Raw genomic sequence first — 21,392 nt, 5'->3', positions numbered from 1 at the left:
TTATAAGATTTAAGACTTAAGATTTAAGGTTTGTATGTATGTATATATAACAAGTAAAGGATGTAAAAAGTACATGTAAAATGGAAAATCAAGGGTAAAACAATTGAAATTACAGATTAAAATGATTGAAATTATATTATATAATTAAATATTGAAATTATTACAAAAGGCAGCACAAATAAAAGATGAATGCATAGTTTTTAATATGACCATCATATATAAAAAAAGAAAGAAAAGTTTAAATCTATTCATTTTAATAAAAACCAACCCACTGGGACATAATTATACCCATAATTAAAGAAACAGCAGTATATTCAATGCTGTTATTCTACAATTTGCCTTCTTTCTGTTCTTCATAATGTTTCTAACTGAGAGATTAAGAACTGCACGCTAAGTGAAGTAAGAATCCCTAGTTCTTGGAGTTCCTTGTTTCTTTCCAGCAAAGGCCAAATGGTATCCATCAAGTCACCCATCCTTTTCTACTTAAACTCTCTCTCTCTCTTTCTCTCCATCTTTCGCTCTGTCTTCGGTCGAGTCCCTCTTGTGTCAGGGCACAGCGGGTTGACTCACTGGTGCAGATGTTGATGAGTGTGATATGACTGTGATGTGCTTGGGGATTTGAAAAAAACAGGCCTCTCGTCCTGCTCCGGTGGCCCACGTTTAGCGTGCTGGAGCGATGTGCATCAAACCATTGTGAACTGCCATGTCATGCTGGTTTAGTGCTGGAACAAATATTTACAAGAGTCAGAGGCCTCCCACAAGGTAAATAAGTCAGTTTGCTTACATTTCAATCACAGGGGAAAAGGACACCGATGTACACAGATGCTTTTAAATCAGGGATGCTCAGGACGTCTTGTTATGGGCCGAAAAAAAAACATTTTCGCCCGCATTATCAAAACAAGACCAAGCCGATTAAGTAGCTGCGAAGGGCGAGATAACAAACAAGGATGTACATGGAAACAAGTTTGTGTTTGTGCGTTATATGGAGCTATTTATGCGACGGGGTATTATAGCAATAAACCGTAAGGTGCTGGTTTTCCTCTTCGTTGTTTTCGCATGTTGCGCCATGTTATGAGTGCACCTGCTGGTATTTTCAGCCCAGCTGCATGGTCTGCGCGTCTGCATCCCTGGAATCCTGCTCAGCAAGCAAACAGCCAGGACAAAGCTGCAACAGCCATTCAATAAGTTGTGTACAAATTGGAAGGAGCATTAACTCAATTGCTGCAGCTAATTCACTCATGGGTGAGGCACAGGTCCAGAAAAGTCGGATAATGCAGTCAAGGCCCGCTGGGAATTGTTGCCCCAGAGCTATCTCATTTCAATATAGGCCAGACTTCCATAGGAATTACTCACCAGCTAAACAAGTCCAGCCATACAAGCTACCTCATATTTACTTTTTTTCTTTGAAATACGAAGTTCCACACACACATATATGGAGTGAGGGAATAGGTAATAAATGCCCCAGGCCATAATTATTTTCTTGCTGGGATTATGATTGAGGGGAGGGGGGGGTTTTACGGCCTGCCAAGTTACAGCAGCTCCACATCAACACCCCTGTTATGTTTACATAAGACTGGGACAGATGAAAAAACTGAGGTGGAGAGAGAAATGCCAGAGGAGATTCATGGCCCACCGCTGAGGGGGCCCCTGACTGGTATCCGGCGCTGCTTTTTCACGGCCCCCAACACCTTCTTGTGTTGAACATCAAGGACAAGTTCTGATCTGAAGACTGTAGGTTATTGAGTTTAGTGGTCGTTTTACTATAATAACATCTTCTCTTGAACAGTGTTTGTAATAAAAAAAATAGTAAAAAAAAATTAATTTAAACAAATCAAATATCTTTAAAAATCTCTAAATTTATTTTTTTTTTGGCCTGTCCTGGTGTTGAACATCAAGGACAAGTTCTGATCTGAAGACTGTAGGTTATTGAGTTTAGTGGTCGTTTTACTATAATAACATCTTCTCTTGAACAGTGTTTGTAATAAAAAAAATAGTAAAAAAAAATTAATTTAAACAAATCAAATATCTTTAAAAATCTCTAAATTTATTTTTTTTTTGGCCTGTCCTGCCTCGGAGGTCAACTGTTCACTCAGCAATTAAAATCATACAGCAGTGTTTTAATTTTAGTATAATATGTTGAACTGATGTTCAGTTTATTGTAGAAAAAGCTGTTTTAATTATTAACCAATTTTATTGAACAGAAACATTTACCTGTGGAATGTTTAAAAATACATTCTTTAAAATATTACACAAAATTCTTTACATTTTTTTTGGTCTCTTTCTACAGCACAACGATAAAACAAGTAAATCATCTGGTTATATTTTACATTTTCACAAAAAAAAACAAAATGTTGACTGCATTCATCAAGCTCAACCTTTAATCCTACCAGTTTTTGTAAGATAAAACAGCAACAACTATTTTTACAACTATCTGTAATTAAATGAAAGTATAAGTTTATCACTAAGCACAACTAGCTAGTTCTGTTCTGAATTTGCAACCGTTTGCCATTCTAGCATAGTTTTTTTTTATATTTATTTGATTAAATGTTATTGATTTTTTATTTAATGTTTATTACTAGAAAACTACAAAATCTGGGTTTAAAACTGTATTTTACATGTCACAGGGCTGCAAAAATGCCAAACCTCATATAAAATGGACAGAAAATAAAACCGCTGATATAATATTTAGCTTGACCTCCTGAGGTTGACCATCAAAAAACTAAGTGCCTCCTTTCACTGACCATTTGTTGAAAAAAACCCCGAAAACTTAAATTTCTAAGAGCTTCAGGCACTTTTGTGTACTCCGTTCGTGGAAAGCTTTCCAAATATTAGTGTATGAAAACAGCTGCTTCTAAAGTATGTGTTTTTTTTTTTTCATAACAGCAGTACTTTTTCTTCAGAACAGATGCTTCCTTCATTATGCAACACAATGAAGATCAAGAGAATACGCTTTATTTCCATGAGAATGTCGTTTAGGTGTGACGTGTGTATGTGTGTGCTGGATAAATTCTACATTCTTTGATTGATTCGGACAGATTCACAAGCTGCATAGAAGTGATGCAAAGCCTTCTGGGTCAGAGTGGACTCTTCAGCCTCTCATTTTACAGAGTTACAGTGACCTGATCGAGGGCACATGACTTCACATGACTTACGGCAGCTTTACACAGTGAAACGTCAACTACAGCCTTACAGTAAAGCTTTAAATAATTGACTAAATAGTTAAATAAAGAAAATAGATTAGCAGAATGACAAAGCATGAAGGTTCAGCAAATATAGTATAAATGCATTTTAGCCTTTTGAGGATCTGGGTTAATATTCGTGTGTGATTTGCCAGTGGTGCTGGTTAGAGACTGATGTGTGTTTTAAACAGGATTAGATGTTATAATAGCAGACTGAGGGAGCTATTTTTAGAGGGTTTTTTGTGTATGTTTGCAGTACTTTCTTTTACACAGTGTATTAATGGCTGTTGTTGACTTAGAGATTTTTCTACCCAGTCTGTCTCTTAAAAATTGCATCCATTGGTTTAATAGAACATTTTTGACAGAGCATTTACTGTATATAATGTGCGAAACATTGTTTAAAAAAAGTTTTTCTAGTGAAAATGTTCCTTAAAACAAGATATTTGAGAAGCAAAATTGTAACAGTATGTGTGTATTCAAATAATATATTGTTATAATATATTGAATGAAGTGTATTTTTCTCAACCCATTAGCAAATTGTTATTTATACTTAAACCAAGAACTGTATGCCAGTAGTGTTAAACTTCATTCAAGATATATTATCTTATTATTAGTGCTGGGAAACAATTCATCGCGATTAATCGCATCCAAAATAAAAGTTTTTGTTTACATAATATATGTGTGTGTGCTGTGTATATTTATTATGTATATATAAATACACACACATGCATGAATATATTTAAGAAAATCATGTTATGTTTATATATTAAATATGTTTATATATAATATAAATTATATGAATATAAATATATACATGTGAATGTTTTCTAAATATATACTTTATCCCTCTGTAGGAGTAATTATGAATTTACAGCGTAAAAAATTATTGACTTTATATTTTACATATATTTAGGAGTAAAATCATTTTACAAAATGTATTTTCTTCATCTGACCTTTGACCTTTTTTTAGGGATCCGTCATTTATAACTGACTTTGTCCCATTAGGGTAAATTATTTTTGGCAAATTGTCTGAAACTTCACACACAATCAAATGCTTTTTCACTATCTGAAAAGAAGAGAAAATGTCTTACTGTTTAAAAAAAAAACATTAAAAATCTTTATGAACATTCAATTTTTTTTCTATATTTGATTTGGAATTCGCACGTGAAAATGTCTAAAACTTGACACAAATTCGGATGCAATTTCACTGCCTGAAAACCATGTCTTAGTGTTTCAAAAGCATTAAAACAACAATTCAAATCAATTATCGTAGCACAAGTGAAAGTCAACAAGACTCTTCTTTTTCAGTGTACCCCACACAACCCACACATAAGTAGATGTTGACTTGTGCAGTCATCATTGGAGCATTGCTGTCTGTCATTATAGTAATGCCAATAGACATTGGCATCTTTCCTGACCTCTGGTTGTTGTATGGATCACATCTTTCAAACTGGCATACAATAATGTACCCAAATGCCTTACTTCCACAACAACCTATTCTTCATCACTGCCCTCACCCTCATTGCTCCTATCCTCTTTGGTCCCCAACAACTTGTTTTATTACTACAACCTGATTTTCTGATGCACTCATATCACTATCATCAATACTTTCTGAAATATGTACATACATTGCTTCTATCCTCCTTGGTCCTCAACAACTTGTTTTATTACTACAACCTGATTTTCTGATGCACTCATATCATATCACTATAAGCAATACTTTCTGAAATAAGTACATATTTGTCTCTCCATCTTCCAAAAATCTTCCAAAAATGAACCTAAAACACATGCATAAAGGCTATTATACTGCCCGCCAATGCTGGTGAATAGTGCCAGCTACACAAAATATGCATCACATAATAGGACTTTGTCAGTTATGCATGACGCTCAGATTTGTTGGTCTGTTGGGAGTTGTTGTTTTTATAAAAGTGCATTAACAATGGCAAAAAACTTTAGAAAACACATTTGGATGTACAATTATATTTTTTATAACTTGAATTTATATGTATTTTCTAGTCTAAAATAGAACTCACTATGGAGCCTTGAGAGCATGTGACCTAACATGTGCTAATGTCTCCTTTACTACTTGGTTACCAAAAATGTGAAGCACATGGCTAATAAATTTTAATTTTACTGGTTGAAGGGGATGTCATTTGACATCACTAAAATAACATTTTGTTGGTTGAACATTTTAAATGCAATTTTCTTAGCGTCATTTATAAATGACAATATCCCTTAGAGGGTTATGTGTGTATTTATATATATATAATATACACAGTGTACACATACATATATTATGTAAACAAAAACGTTTATTTTGGATGCGATTATATTTCATATATATACATAACATATTTTTCTTATATACATGCATGTGTGTGTATTTATATATACATTAAAATATATACTGTACACATACGTATATTATGTACACAAAAACTTTGATTTTGGATGCGATTAATCGCGATTAATCGTTGCCCAGCACTACTAATTATTTTACGCAAGTTTGCTTCTCAAGTAACTTCATCTTGTATTATGGAATAAAAAAATAAAAAAAATGCTTGTCTGCAAAGATAGCCATGTATTTTCTGGTTGTTTCTGCACTGGCTCATTGCCATGTTGAATCTTCCCAGTGTGGTAATGGCTCAGCTTCAGTACATGTGCTGTGTTGTGCGATATACGGTTTGGCCACCTGGAGCTGGATTCTTGGAACTGGTATCTGTGTTCCTGATGTCTAGGCTTGTTTGGAATATCATGATGTTTATCTTCTTCAGGTTTACTTCTACAGCCCAGTTCTGGCAAAAATTCACTCTTTCTGTTTCTCTCTCGCTGCCTTTGTAGATTTCCATTAAACAGAGTCTTTCGGCTCCTGCTGCCAGCGAGAGAGAGAGAGACAGGGAAAGAGAGGGAATGAAAAATGCATGTCCAGAGCTGAGGAGGACGCACTCAGGGGTTGGGAAGGGGGAAAGACTGGAGGAAACAGACAGCGTGAAGAAAAGAGAATAATGCAAAGATGCATAAGAAATAAAGTAACTGGGAGAATGGAGCAGGTGTTTATGACTGTAAATATTAATAGATAATTAATAGACCAGTCAAAATTTTGGATACATCAAATTTTTATTATAAACTTTTTATTTATTATTAATTATGACTTTATTGCTTGAAGACTACAAAATTGGGTTTTAAATTTTGTTAATCAGGCAGGTCAAAATGGAAAACCTCTATATGAAATCAACAGAAAATTAAACCAATTGTATTTAGTTTGACCTCCTGAGGTTGATGGTCAACAAGTGTGGATACACTTGCTTGCTTGCTTACTTGCTTACTTGCTTGCTTGCTTACTTAGTTGCTTGCTTACTTAGTTAGTTGCTTGCTTGCTTGCTTAGTTGCTTGCTTGCTTGCTTGTGTGGCAGGAGCTAGGAAGAAAAGACCACTAGGGTCTGACTAATTCTAAAGATTTAGAACTCCACTATGATGAAACCGACTACGCCACTCTGATATTTTATACAGAGAATATTGGAAATAAAAAAAGATTAAAGCACACAAGTTCGTGCACTAATTAGGACCAGAGACACGAGCACCATACAAAAACATCTTTATTAAGACATAAAAAAAAACTATCTTCAGTCGTCTTTTATCAGCGTTCCCTGTTGAAAACATCTTAGCAGGGCAATAGCGTATGTTGTGTTTTTGGTGTGTTGGCATTCACTCCAGGCTTAACCACCAAGACTTTCTTAGTCAAACAGCTTCTGCCTCTGTTTACCTGTAATTAATTGTAATCAAACCTGCAATTCCATCCAGCTATCTGGACATACTGCTACTAGCAATACAGTTTTTTTCTGGTGTGCTTGCTTGCTTGCTTGCTTACTTACTTGCTTACTTGTTTATTTGTTTGTTTGTATAAAATAAAATCTCATACTGCTTAGAATTTTGGTAATACTAAAGGTACAATAAAGATTGTTAGGAGCAATACATCGATTTATCTTTAATGCTATTGTTAATGTTAGAAAATAAAAAATACAGCTGTTATAGCTCAGGTCTATTAATTCTATCATATTAATTCCATTAATTATATTCAGGTTTGCTTACTTGCTTACTTGCTTGCTTACTTGCTTACTTGCTTGCTTGCTTGTTTGCTTACTTGCTTACTTGCTTGTTTACTTACTTACTTGCTTGCTTACTTGCTTGTTTACTTGCTTGCTTACCTGCTTGCTTACTTTATTTATTTTTAGTAACGGCTTTATTATTGTTCTAAAATGTGTGAAATAATAAACATTTTAACCATTATAAAGCCATTATTAATCCTTATTAATAATAATGTTAATACATATAAATATATTAATAATAAGTATCAATAACAAGTAATAAAGTCAGTGCATCCTGTGATGCTTTTTAAATCTTTGAAAATTTATATTATAATAATATTATTAATAATAAATGATTTAAATAATAATGCTGGGATGCTTTTTGAATGTTTAAAAAATGTATAGTTTTTGTGAGAAAGTTTAGCTATTTGTCTTTCATGATCTATTTATTTATTATTGATATTAAAGAAAATAATTATATTAATAATAAGTAAAAAAAAGTAATTAAGTCAGTGCCTGTGATGCTTTTTAAATGTTTGAAAATTAATATAATAATATATTATTAATACTAATTCATATAAATAGTAAAGCCAGTTAATCCTGGGATGCTTTTTAAATGTTTGAAAATTAATAAAATATTATGTCGTTAATAATAATTCATATAAACAGTAAAGCCAGTTCATCCTGGGATGCTTTTTAAATGTTTAATAGTTCTTGTGAAAAAGTTTAGCTGTTTGTCATTTTTTTTTTTTTAAGTGTTTTGAAGATTATAAAAAAGTCAAAATTTTTGATTGGTACATTAATGCTTCGACCAACCTGAAAATATCATTGCATTACCGCATTTCTTCATGGTAAAGACACAAGGACAAGTCTGAAACCGTACGCTTTAGGCAAACAATGAACACAGACAGACATAACAAGATCTGTTCTTCATTTCGAGAAAGGAATGAATGAAGTTGAGGAGTTGAAACCCCAGAGGTCCTCTCCTGAGAGACACACGTGTGCGCACACGCCGCTCCGTCCCTCTGGCGCTCTCCAGCAGGAGAACATTGTTTCCATGACCTCTGACCCCCTCAGCGGCTTACATGTTACTTAAAGCATGTCTGCGCTCCGGTGCACCCCAGCTTGCGTTCCCCTAAAGACTACAACAGCTTGCGGTCTCTCATCATCTCTCTGTTATTCCCAGGGTCTCTGTAGTTAACATTGGCGTGTTTAACCACGTGCCAGGCGGTGACACGGCTCTGTAGCGGCGCAGTGAAGAGGTTACGGCCTGAACCTTGCCTCATTTTACACTCTATAAACTCACCGACGCTTCGTGTGTGTGCTGCATGTATTGTGTCATGCATAATGCCTCACATCCTACTTCAAAAGCCAAGCATAAGAGCTTTTTTTGACTTTTACAGGGGCCCTGTACTGCTTTAAACATAAATCTCACTAAATGTTGTTAGATTTAGGCTTAAAGCAAGAATGAAGCTAGACATGTTCTCTGAAAACAAAGTTTTATATATATATTACACAATTTTGCTTCTTAAGTATAATGGTCTTTTTACTGGAAAACGAAATATATGTGCCTCTGGCGGTCCAACTTGGGAAGCGCAGGGATACAACGTTCTGCAGAGAAGCTGGTGACAGAAGATAACGCTCGCTCTCGCTTTCTGTTTGTCCTGGAAATTGAAGGTGGCCATTCATCAGTGATAGCTGACTAGAGCAGTTACCGAGTTAGAGGAATTAACGCTGTGAAAACATTACCCCCATATCGCTCATTACGCACTGATGAGCCGTAATTTGTTTACTGGAATAACATGAATAAGCATAATTGGCCAATCAAATCCATGAATGAGAGCCATGTCATAATCAGGCGACCGTATTAGAGATGTGCTGCTTATAGGCTGAGATACAGCTCAGTTTTATTTCTTTTTTTTTTCTAGTAAAAATACATAACACTCTGACAACAAGATCAATTTACTTGAGAAGCAAAAATGTGTAAGATATGTTTTAATTGTGTAATAATTTTATAAGAAATTAAATTAATTCATTCACCTAAAAAGTATTACTGTATAAGATATGTTTGATATTACTTGGCTATTGTTTGTACTTGACTGTTGACTATTACTCCAGTTTTTAATTTTTAAGTGTTTTATTATTATTATTATTATCATTATTATTGCTTAAAACAAGAAAACGCCTGTTTTCAGAAAATATCGTGGCAAATATTTTTTCCCCTTGCTTTAAGCATAACAGTTCATTAGATTTGCAATGTGAAAAATAAATAGATATACACTACCATTCAAAAGTTAGGGGTCAGTTTGATTGATTTATTTTTAAAGAAATTACTACTGTTATTAAGCAATTTAGGACGCATTCCTTTGATCAAAAGAAACAGAAAATACTTTTTTTTAATATATTGTTACAGAGAATAAGTCCTTTTAAAATAAATGCCTTTTTGTTTTTACTTTCTGTTCATCAGAGAATCCTAAAAAAATATCAAGGAACTGCTTTCAACTTTGATAATAATTATAAAAGTGTCACCAAATCAGCATATTAGAATGATTTCTGAAGGATCATGTTACTGAAGATTCTTGAAAATTCAGCTTTTCCTCGAGAATACATTAAATTTGAAAATATATTTAAGTAAAAAACAGTTATTTTAAATTGAAATAATATTTCACAATAGTACTGTTTCTATTGCATTTTTGATCAAATAAATGCAGTCTTGTTGAGACCTCTTTAAAAAAAATTACGAAATAAATAAACCTCAAACTATGGTAGTGTAAACTGAAGATACACTTTTTAAAAAAAAGTGTTTTAATTATTGTTTTAAGTATGGTTGCTAGATATTCAGAAAACAAAAATGCTTAAGAAAATTGCTCTTATTGAACAAACGTTGGCTGAAGAATACCGGGTTGCCATTGGAATGATTGTGCGGTTGTGTTTCTGACCTCGCTGTGCGTAAAATCCTCTGTGTGTGATGTGTGTGAGTGTGTTTGGTGTATATCTGTGTGTCATCTTTTCCACCTCTCCTTCCCCCAGATGTCCGGACGGATACTTCGGCCAGCGGTGCTTGCAGACAGAACCCCTGAAGTTATACATGCCCAAACCTAATAAAAGTATGTTGACTTGAGATGCACAGCCGCAAACAGAGGACCAGCTGTCACTGGGTTACCACTGTCGTCTCTCCCTTACCTCCTTCCACCTCCCAAGGCTTGCTGGCTTAAGTCTGTCCTGAAATAGACAACAGTGGTGCCTCCAGTGGGATCCTCTGCTTCTGCTGTACATCATTGTGCTGTTGTCCTAATGTTCTCTCTGCTTTCTTTTTCCCCTCTCTTCTTTCTCTTGCATCTTTTCTCTCTGCTCGACACTCTCTCCCTCTCTCTTTCTTTCTATGGTTTTGTCTCCTTCCATCAGGTGTCCAAATGACTTTACTGGTGATCGCTGTCAAACCTACGTTATGGCCAGTTTCTACCGTATGTCCATTTCTTCTTCTGTCTGTCTGTCTGTTTTGTTTGCATGCTGAAACTGAGGACGTGGAATGTGGTTCTGTAATGGTTAATAATATACTTGTTGTTCTAACAAAACCAGTTTTTTAACAATTAATCAGTTTTATTTGGTCCTGTGTGCCATTCACCCATTGCATCATTGGTTAATTGATTCTACATTATGTCGTAACATGATCAGTGATGCATGTTTTTAAGTATGAATGCATGTTCTTTAATAAATTAAACCGTAACTTAGTTATAATCAAAATGGCAATAAAACAACCCTAATTAAATGCTGCATCATACTTTAACATATACAACCGAAATATAGTTACTGTCAATTTACTAACAATAAACACATGCTATAGATTGTCCAATTAGAAAATAATGTTACAAACAAGTGAATGATCAGCTAATAATTATTTAAATATAAAAAAATGCACAGTAGTTATTACAAAATGGGAACCAAAAATTAAAGTTTTTTTTTTTTTTTTTTTTTTAAATCTCCATAAAATGTTCTATTAAGGATGAACAAGATATCAATGCCATATTGGTTATTGGTTGTCATATATATATATATATTTTTTTTTTTTTTATTATGAGTATCTGTTAATATTGCATATATATTGGCTCATATGGGTATTTAATTGTGCACACTCATTTTCTCTATTTTTTTCATTTAGATTGTTGAATTTAGTTGGATATTTTAATTCATAATTAGACATTTAGACTCTTAGTTAATCTCTTTAATAAATTAAACCGTAACTTAGTTATAATCATAATGACAACAAAACATGCCTAATTAAATGCTGCATCGTGCTTTAACATATACAACAGAAATATAATTACTGTCACTTTACTAACAATAAACACATGCTATAGATTTTCCAACTAGAAAATAATGTTACAAACAAGTGAATGGTCAGCTAATAATTATTTAAATATAAAAAATGTGCCGTAGTGATCACAAATTGAGAACTAATATTGAATTAATAAAATAAAATGTCCATAAAATGTCCTATTAAGGATGATCAATGTCATATTAGTTTTTTTTGTTTATGAGTATCTGCTAATACTGAATATATATTGGGTATTTAATTGTGCATACTCATTTTCTATATTTTTTTCATTTAGATGGTTTAATTTAGTTGGATATTTTAATTAATAATTAGACATTTAATTAATCTTTAAAAACACTGGTAATCTTTAGCTAATTTAAAGCTAAAACTATTTTGTGTTTTATAAGAATTTATTGTATTATAGAATTTGAATGTCAGCCATTTATCAGTTATCGGCCAAAACTTAATATTTTACAAAATGTAATATCAATGGTAGTTCCTATGATTCAAACAGTGGATCATAGCGATTGCAACACCAAGGTCGTGGGTTCGATTTTCAGGGAACATATGAACTATAAAACCGTATTCCTTGAATGCAAAAGTCACTGCATAAAAGCATCTTCTGAATGCATAAATATATGTAAATCATTTTTCTACCAAACTCTATATGTAAATCATTTTTCTACATATAATGTATGCATTATATGTACATGTACATATAATGTACATGTATTTGAAATGACCGAGTTCTGCAATTTCGTAATATTTACAGCCTATTTTATTTGATATGATTATAACAGCCTCAGTTTTCTGCACATTAGCTCTCAGCAAAGTAAAAAAAAAAAAAAATGAAGAGACATTTTTGCAAAGAAGCTGTCATTTTCGTCTTGTTTTTTTATATCAGTTGTAGTAATTTGCATACAATACAATGTTCTGTAGTTTCACAAGTGTGTGCGGTGTAAAACAAGCCATTGTTTTTCTCGCACAATCCCCTGCATACCCCACAGTTCAAAAATCCACCCCTTAATTATGCTGTGAAATTAAACAGCTCCACTTCCCCGAGGTGACACATTTTAACTGTATAAGGCTACAGATCGGCATCTCCACCGCACATGTCCATCAACTGCAGAATAACACCTAGATTAGAGGGAGGCACAGGGATCACTACACCTGACAGCTCATGCCTGTGAGCTATTGGCTCCCGCTTGTGTCCACATAGAATGTATAATCAGGCCTTTGTGCTCTCGACAGCGTTGCTATGCTGCCGCTGTTTACATTTTACTATGCGCTTAATCTCAACATATATTTATTAGTTAATAAAAAGACAGGAGGTAGAACACGAAAGATTGATGTTAACAAAACTCTCCGTGGACGGAAAGCGCATACAGTTAGATTTCCTCACTGTATAAAAGGAATAATTCATGAGGTGTTATTAAAAATGCTCAAAGTGGTGCAAAACAAGAAAAATGATAATATGACACTTGTGCTATAACCTGTGTCATGTTATGTCATGTCATGATTTATCGACCTGAGTTGTTACCTATATCAGGACAGCGGATCAAGTCTTTGCATGTGTGGATTGTTAGCTTTTTCACTGTCAACAGCCAGGCTTCCTTTCCGTATTTTGTAGCGGTTCATTTTGGGAGGTCTGGAAATGAGTGTCTGTCAACATAAGCTGTTGAAACAGTGCAGGTACTGAGGCTTTTAGACCTGAGGAAATGTAAATAGTACAAATGTAGCACAATAGGTGCGTGTAGGTACAAGCAGCTTGAGGAAAAAATGGCTTTGGTGCCATGGCTGAAAGAGAGAAATGAAGGCATCCCCATCTTATTGCATGGTAGGAATATTACAATGCAGAGAAGAACATCTGACAAGATGTCATGCAAAGCCCGGCTGTAAATCCCAGTGTGCAGGTTGTGCATGAGGACAGATGTGTCTTCAGAGCTGTCGTCTCCGAGAGAAAGTGATTTTTTGTCACTTTCTGTTCAACTCGCTGTTGAGAGAATTGTAATCACTCGACCAATTAGAGTCATAGTAGAGAGCTAAAACAGTAGCTGACCTTCGGCTGGAGCACTGCAACAGCCCAGGGGCTTTTAGACTGCAGGCCATGGAAAACCTGACAGAAAATTTTATTAAAAAAAAAATAATCTCAAAATACAAATCATTCTTTATACATGAAAATATATAGCTGCCTTTATATACAAGGCAATCCCTGGCAAAGGAACCATTATATTTGTGTTTTCTGGTAACATTTTACAATAAGGTTTAATTTGTAAACATTAGTTAAATGCATTAACTAACATCAACTAACAATAACCAGTATATTTTTGCTGCATTTATTAACCTTTGTTGATGTTTACGATGTTCATGTTCATGTTAGTTCACACTGCATTAAAGGGTTAGTTCACCCAAAAATGAAAATTAGCCCATGAATTACTCACCCTCAAGGCATGCTAGGTGTATATGACTTTCTTCTTTCAGACGGAGTCCAGTCAGAGTTATATTAAAAATTGTCTTTGATCTTCCAAGCTGTTTAATGGCAGTCAGCGTGTGTTGCAGTGCATCAGTCCAAAAGAAGTGAAATAAAGCGCATCCATCCATAATAAAAAGTGCCTCACACGGCTCCGGGGGGTGAACAAAGGTCTCCTTTAGGGAATCGATGCGTTTTTTGTAAGAAAAAATAACATATTTAAAACGTAATAATCAATTTAATCTAGCTTGCGCTCACTGTTGTACACTGAAGCAGCTCTGGTCGGATGACGTAGGACGTCGGCGGTGCGCATGCACAGCGCATGCACAACGCCAACATCTTACGTCATCCTCCCGGAGCTGCTTCCGTGTACAACTGTTGGCGCAAGCTAGATTAAAGTGATTATTACGTTTTGAATATGGATATTTTTCTTACAAAAATGCATCAATTCACTACAGGAGTCCTTTGTTCACCCCCCGGAGCCGTGTGAGGGACTTTTTATTATGGATGGATGCGCTTTATTTAACTTCTTTTGGACTGAAGCAATGCAACACCCGCTGACTGCCATTAAACAGCTTGGAAGATCAAAGTCATTTTTTAATATAAATCCGATTGGATTCATCTGAAAGAAGGAAGTCATATACGCCTAGGATGGCTTGAGGGTGAGTAAATAATGGGCTAATTTTCATTTTTGGGTGAACTATCCCTTTAATGCACATTAACAGATACAACTTTTGATCTTAAAAATATTTAGATCATAGATATTAACATTACCTAAGATAAATAAATGCTGTAGAAGTTTCATTCATTGTTGTCTCATGTTAACTAATGTTAGCAAATGAAGCCTTATTGTAAAGTGTTACAGTGTTTTTATTTTTTTATTTATTTATTTATTTTTTTGTGCATTATAAAGTTAAAATAAAAAGTATTTTAAAATCTCTTCCTGAGGATTGCTCATCTGTTCCACCTCTATCAGGCCTGCAAAATTCCGTCGTCATGAAAACAGTGAGAATTTCCTGCAGCTAATATTAGGCACGTGAGCTGCCCAGAAAACTGCTTGTCACTCATTCATTAATTCAAATAATCTAATTATCCTGATCCCAGGCCCTTTGTGTAAGAATATATTTTGATAGCATTATCAGCTTCAGTATACCACCAGTTATAACACTCTCAGCTCCGCTACGACTGCGGTCTCAGTCTTGTGTTCTATCTGAAAGGACACTCAAACCAGACTGAAGATACATGCAAATTTGAGTATAATAATACCTGAATTACTTTGTCTAATCATAATATTTGTTGCATAGAGCATGTTTTACTAATATAGAGTGTAAATAGCATCTTGTCATTAACAATTAACGTAAAAATGCACCAAAATGTTTTATGAATAATATCAGCTGTCTGTGTGCCCCACAGGTAAGACACATCAGAGATATTTTAATTGTGTAGTTTAATGACCACTGGAATGTATATCAATTCACTTGCAATCTTGCTGTTTTGTTTGTAGTATAACAATAATTATATTAATGATAGAGTTGAAATAACTGCCGTAGAATAACATGAATTAAAGTGCCTAACAGTGACAGTGAATCGAATCTACTAACATAGCTGCTCGTTTTAAAATCTCCGATCCTAATCCATGCAATAAATACCGAAATATAAACTACTAGTTTTGTGTTATAGATGCTAGTTTGATGATTTTAATTATAATTCTATTTTATTACGCGCAATTATAATCATCTCTTACCCATTAATACAGGTGTGGTCGTATTTCAGTCGTGCTCTAACCTGCATGATCTAACCACTTATTCTCTTTAGTATCTGCACGATGTGTCCACAATGTGACTTTCATAATGCCCATATGTGTTCCTGTGTATGGTGGGATATCTCTCTCTTAAATCTTGTTTAAATCTTTTCCTCTCTCTCTCTGTTTTTGTTTTGCTCTTCATTATCAACTCTCTGCACTGGCAGAGTCTCTTGGGATTGAATTTATGGGTATGGACCGATCCTTCATTCTGATTTCCAGATTGAACTGTGTAGCTCTCATTCCATTTCACACAACTCTCTGATGGACTCTAAAGCAAATGAACAAATTGATTAACAAATAAATCTGTCAATCAGCCGTTGCTCTGTATAGTAGCCCCTCTTTCCAAGAGTCAGCATGGGAATCATTATCTGCAGCCCTCGTCCTGTCCCAGTGGGATTTTAAGGCTTTGTTCAGACAGGCAGAAAGTTGTTTATAAGCATCCATATTTGGTCTAAATATCTGATTAAAATCTGTTTTTTTGGAATGTGTTTTAGTCTGAACGATCATATCAGATTTTTATTTGAGTTTTATTTTTATCTGTCATTCAGTAACATGATGACTCATATTTAACATCATACAAATTGCACAATATTCACCGGAGCTTTAAAAAAAATCAAAATAATATATATTTAATTCAGAAATTAAAAAGATGCTTAATATAGAAAATTATTTATTATAAGAATTGCATTATATTTTTTAAATAAATGAATTCTATCAAAAAGAATGTCATATTATATTGCCCCTTAAAAAGCTGTATAAAAAAATTAGTATACAAAAATTTGTACTGTCAAACGATTAATTGCATCCAAAATAAAAGTTTTGTTTACATTATACAGTATATGTGTGTGTACTGTGTATATTTATTATGTATATATAAATACACACACATACAGTATATATTTTGAAAATATTTACGTTTATACATTTATATATTTATATATTCATATTCGTATATTTTATATTATTTATAAATATATTTAATATATAAACATAACATATTTTTCTTAAATATATACATGCATGTGTTTGTATTTATATATACATAATAAATATACACAGTATACACACATATATTATGTAAACAAAAACTGTTATTTTGGATGCGATTAATCGCGATTAATCGTTTGACAGCACTAAAAAAAACTTCCTTTTGTAGCCATTTTACAATCCCACAAGCAGTCTTTTAACCAAAAATCCATACAGTAGTCTGTATATACATCATATATTCATATCATATGCTCAAAATGTCCAAAAGATCAGTTTTGACAACTAAATTGGATTTGCGTGCAGTTAACAAGTTTCAGTCGGCTCACTGTGTTTTACCTGTTTAAAATTAGCCATAAACTTTCTTGCAGCCCTAAAAACGTTGCCAGAAACAGTTTTACTGTGAGCATTTAACAACTTGCGTAGTTAGTTCAAGTTTTACGTAGGATTTTTGACAACCATATATTTTGCTGAATTGGTTGGAACGACATAAAGAGTCGGCAAATGAGTCAGTTTTTTGTCATCAACATGAAGATGTACACAGTTTTCTTCAAGTGTATGCAGCTAGTCGCAGGCTCTTAAGGAGTTAGCATTATGCGGGGGTGATTTGTGTAAACCTCCGTCAGTTTTACACACCATCCTGGTGTTTACTGAACGGTAAACATAACAAGAGTGTGGCTTCAAGTGAATTTATGTGCACTGGAGTTGTACTAACATTCAATCTAATTATGTTTTACCTGGAAAGCCTTGGATCACGTTGATAAAACGTGTTCGTTTTCCCTTACACATGCACTTTTAGGATTTAGCCCGTTTATTGTAATTGGACATTTTTAAAAGAATGTAATATAACTTTTTCTACCACATTTTAATTTTTTCTTGTTTTAAATAAACTAAATTGTACATTTTTGTCATTTTAGATAAAGGTGAATACAGTAGGTAAATAAAAAAAACAAAAAACAATTCCTAATACTGTACATTTTGATTTGTAGGTATTTTTACTAGAAAACAACAAAAATACTGAATAAATCATGTTTAGTTTTTGGCATCAGGGATTGTACAGCTGTATTTACAAAGCGTTTACATAAAATCTGATCATGAGCAGCTGTAACTTCTCCAGATGGTCTTTTATTGTACAGTTGATCATGGTGCATTGCTTTCAATGCAATGTGGATGCGTGCTGCAGATAAAAGTTCCCTTTTCTTTCCTCAAACAAAATAGTTCCTTTACTTTCATTTTCTCAAGTTCTTTTCCCTGTTCCATCTGCCCGCTTTCCTGTTGTCTTTGCTGAATTATTTTTCATCTCTATCCTTGCACGCTACTTTCTATTCTTCTGCTTCACCAATGCGATTTCTGCAGCTGTATTTGATAATGGTTCAAATTGAACAGAGTTTCTCTTTTGTTTTCTGTTCTTAATTTTACTGGGCTTGAACAAACTGAATCCTAGTGCCCTGGCATGCCAAACTGCATCAGTCCCATAATTAGGTTGTTTATATGACCTCTCCCAGTCGTCTGTTCTTTGCTTACAAAAACAGCCTCTGTTTTCCCTTGAAAATGATCCATTTTATGGTACGTGTAAACTAGGCTCTCTATGAAGTCACGTTGTGTGCTTAAAGCACATACTCAGCACTACCGTTCCTACCAGCACAAATGAGGCCCTTCAGAAATAATGTTCTCCTCATCGCTCTGTACTACCGAGCAAACGACAGCTGGATTATTTCATTATTGATTATGAAATATTTCTCCCCTAACTAGCCCCTATCCCTCTCAGACTCGTATTCTCTTCCTTTTAGAAGGTCTGTGAGACCAAACCAAGGCCCATTTCCAAGGAAAAGGCAGAAGGCTGGATGTAGTCTGTGGTTTGATATTTAAAAAAACATTTCCTTTTGAATTGTACCCAATATTCAGTTTGTGTTAAAGGAATATTCCGGGTTTAAACAAGTTATGCTCAATCTACAGCATGAGTGGCATAATGTTGATTAGGACAAAAAAAAAGGTTTTCTTTAAATAAGCAATACTCAAGGTTACAGTGAAGCTTTATAAAAGCACTTACATCAAATCTTTTGTTAAAATATGTATTCTCTGAACTGAAGAACTTTTTTCCAGTCGGTTTAAGGTTTGTTGCATAATGTTATGTTACCACAAAAATTGACTCATCCCTTGTTTTCATTAAAAACGCAAAAATCGAGGTTACAGTGAGGCACTTACAATGGAACTACTGTAAATAGGGAAACATTTTGAAGGATTTGAAAGCAGAAATATACTTAATTTTAATAAGTACTATTACTAATTACTAATTAATATTTTAAAATTTTATAGAATTAAACTATTATCTATTAATTATTTAAACTATTAACCGTGTAGATATTTTTACAGTCATTTTAAGCTTTTAAAGTAAAAAAAAAACTTTGCAAATAAATGGTTAGTAAGTTTTTTTTTTTATTAAAATCATATTAACAAGAATAATGTTAATATATTACAACTATGCTATTGAAACATTATTTTAACGTCTACAAATTGGCCCCATTCACTTCCATTGTAAGAGCTTCAATTTAACCTGGATTTTTACTTTTTTTTGTCTTTTTAAAGAAGGCAAATGCAGAGTCAAATTTATTTATTTATTTTGTACTCAAAAAGAGCTAAACTGACTGTAAAAAAATAATTGAAAGATTTTTTTATTATTTCTTTTATTTTATTTATTATTTTATTATTTTCTTAAAAAAAAAAATTGTGGTAATCAATATACCACAAATGCTGTCAAATGAGCTCAATTTGATCAACTGCATCCAGAATATTCCTTTTTCTATGCATCCATGATTTGATTGGTTATGAATACATTAATCAAATATAGCTGACCAAGCCAAACAAACATCCTGATGATTGTTTCTGTGCCTCCATGTAATCACTTCTTAAACCAATTTGTCCCAAACATTCATCCACATTTCAATTGTCCTCTTGATATGCTGTTTGATCTTGTAAATTGAGCTGAATTGTGACGCCCCCCAGTGGAGGAAAGCATCCATGGACTCACAGAAATCATCAGCGCCCATCGGTAGATTGTTCAGACAGACCGATTCCCTCACGTCCACGATAATGATACGCATTATTCCTCACGCAAGCGCTTTCCACTGCTGAGCTGGTCCATTAGAGCCCTTGTCGAGGCCTGAGCCTCGTTCCCATCTCACGATTAATCCTCATATCCATGCTGTTAATGAGAGTGTACGAGATCTGAGTCATGCTGAATGCCCGATAGGAAGAACATGTTCATCTGAGCCGTACGTGATATCTCTCAGATTTCATCATTAGATTGCATGAAGAAGGATCGGCGCAGCAGTGGGGACTGTTTATGAGAGAGTTTAGAACCAGTTTTAGTTGAAGACGAGGCTGATAATTAGTGTGTGTGTGTGTGTGTGTTTGTGTGTTTGTGTGTGTGTGTGTGGTGATGTGCAGAGGCAGAGGAGCTCTATCAGAAGAGAGTCCTGACAATCACCGGCATCTGTGTGGCTCTTTTGGTGGTGGGCATAGTCTGTGTGGTGGCCTACTGCAAAACCAAGTAAGTATAAGGCACAAAAGCAGTGATATTACTTATAATAATAACATATTACTATAGCAGTTATATTTATTTGTGCCTTAAGTTATTTTTTGACTGGCCTCAATTGTATAACTGTCTATCAAACTTGAAATCACATATTATGAATATTAATTATAAATGAACTTTTAAAAGTACACACAAGTTCAAAATGTTTTTTATTTTGTATTTATTTTATTTTATTTTATTGAGGGGTTTCTCTTATGTTTACCAAGGCTGCATTCATAAAGTAATTGTGAAATATTATTATGATTCAAGAAATGATTCAAACTGTTTTCTGTTTGAATATGTATTCAAATGTAATTAATTCCTGTAATGGAAATGCTGAAATACTCCAGTCTTCAATGTCACTTACTTTTAATATGCTGATTTGATTTCTTATTATTATCAATGTTGAAAACAGTTGTGCTGCTTAAGTTTTTTTGTGGAAACCACAATTACTTTTTCAGGATTCTTTGCTAAATATAAATTTCAGTAACACTTTAGTATAGAGACCAGTTCTCACTAATAACTAGGCCTATAGTTGCATATTATCATGCCTATTATTAATATTGGCAGTTTATTAGTACTTATAAAGCACATATTCTGCATGACCATATTCTACATCCCTAATCCTACCTAATACCTAAACTTAACAACTACCTTACTAACTATTAATAAGCAGCAAATTGGTAATTTATTGAGGGAATAGTTGTAGTTAATGGTTTGTTAATAGCGAGAACTGGACCTTAAAATAAAGTGTAACCAACATTTCAAAAGAACAGCAAACTAGCTGATTAAAAGTATATATATATATATATATATATACTTTTAATCAGCTAGTTTGCTGTTCTTTTGAAATGTTGGTTACACTTTATTTTAAGGTCCAGTTCTCGCTATTAACAAACCATTAACTACAACTATTCCCTCAATAAATTACCAATTTGCTGCTTATTAATAGTTAGTAAGGTAGTTGTTAAGTTTAGGTAT

General features: G+C 33.7%; 1 protein-coding gene across 8 annotated transcripts in view; it reads left to right on the top strand.

The window, feature by feature from the left end:
* Positions 1-21,392, top strand: part of nrg2a (neuregulin 2a) — a 93,446-nt gene that overhangs the window by 65,363 nt on the left and 6,691 nt on the right. For 4 of the 8 annotated variants that reach the window (XM_016545138.1, XM_016545140.1, XM_016545136.1 and 1 more), the window contains exons 5-7: positions 10,670-10,728; positions 16,018-16,041; positions 20,285-20,387. In XM_016545138.1, the coding sequence (XP_016400624.1) occupies positions 10,670-10,728; positions 16,018-16,041; positions 20,285-20,387 (186 nt within the window). Of the gene's footprint in view, positions 1-10,294; positions 10,372-10,669; positions 10,729-16,017; positions 16,042-20,284; positions 20,388-21,392 lie in introns of all 8 variants that reach the window. The other 4 variants (XM_016545139.1, XM_016545137.1, XM_016545141.1 and 1 more) reach the window with 1 other exon arrangement.

This window comes from Sinocyclocheilus rhinocerous, unplaced genomic scaffold, assembly GCF_001515625.1.
Source record: "Sinocyclocheilus rhinocerous isolate Xijiao unplaced genomic scaffold, SAMN03320098_v1.1 scaffold69, whole genome shotgun sequence".
Lineage (NCBI taxonomy): Eukaryota > Metazoa > Chordata > Actinopteri > Cypriniformes > Cyprinidae > Sinocyclocheilus > Sinocyclocheilus rhinocerous.
This window is presented reverse-complemented; position numbering and strand designations above follow the sequence as displayed.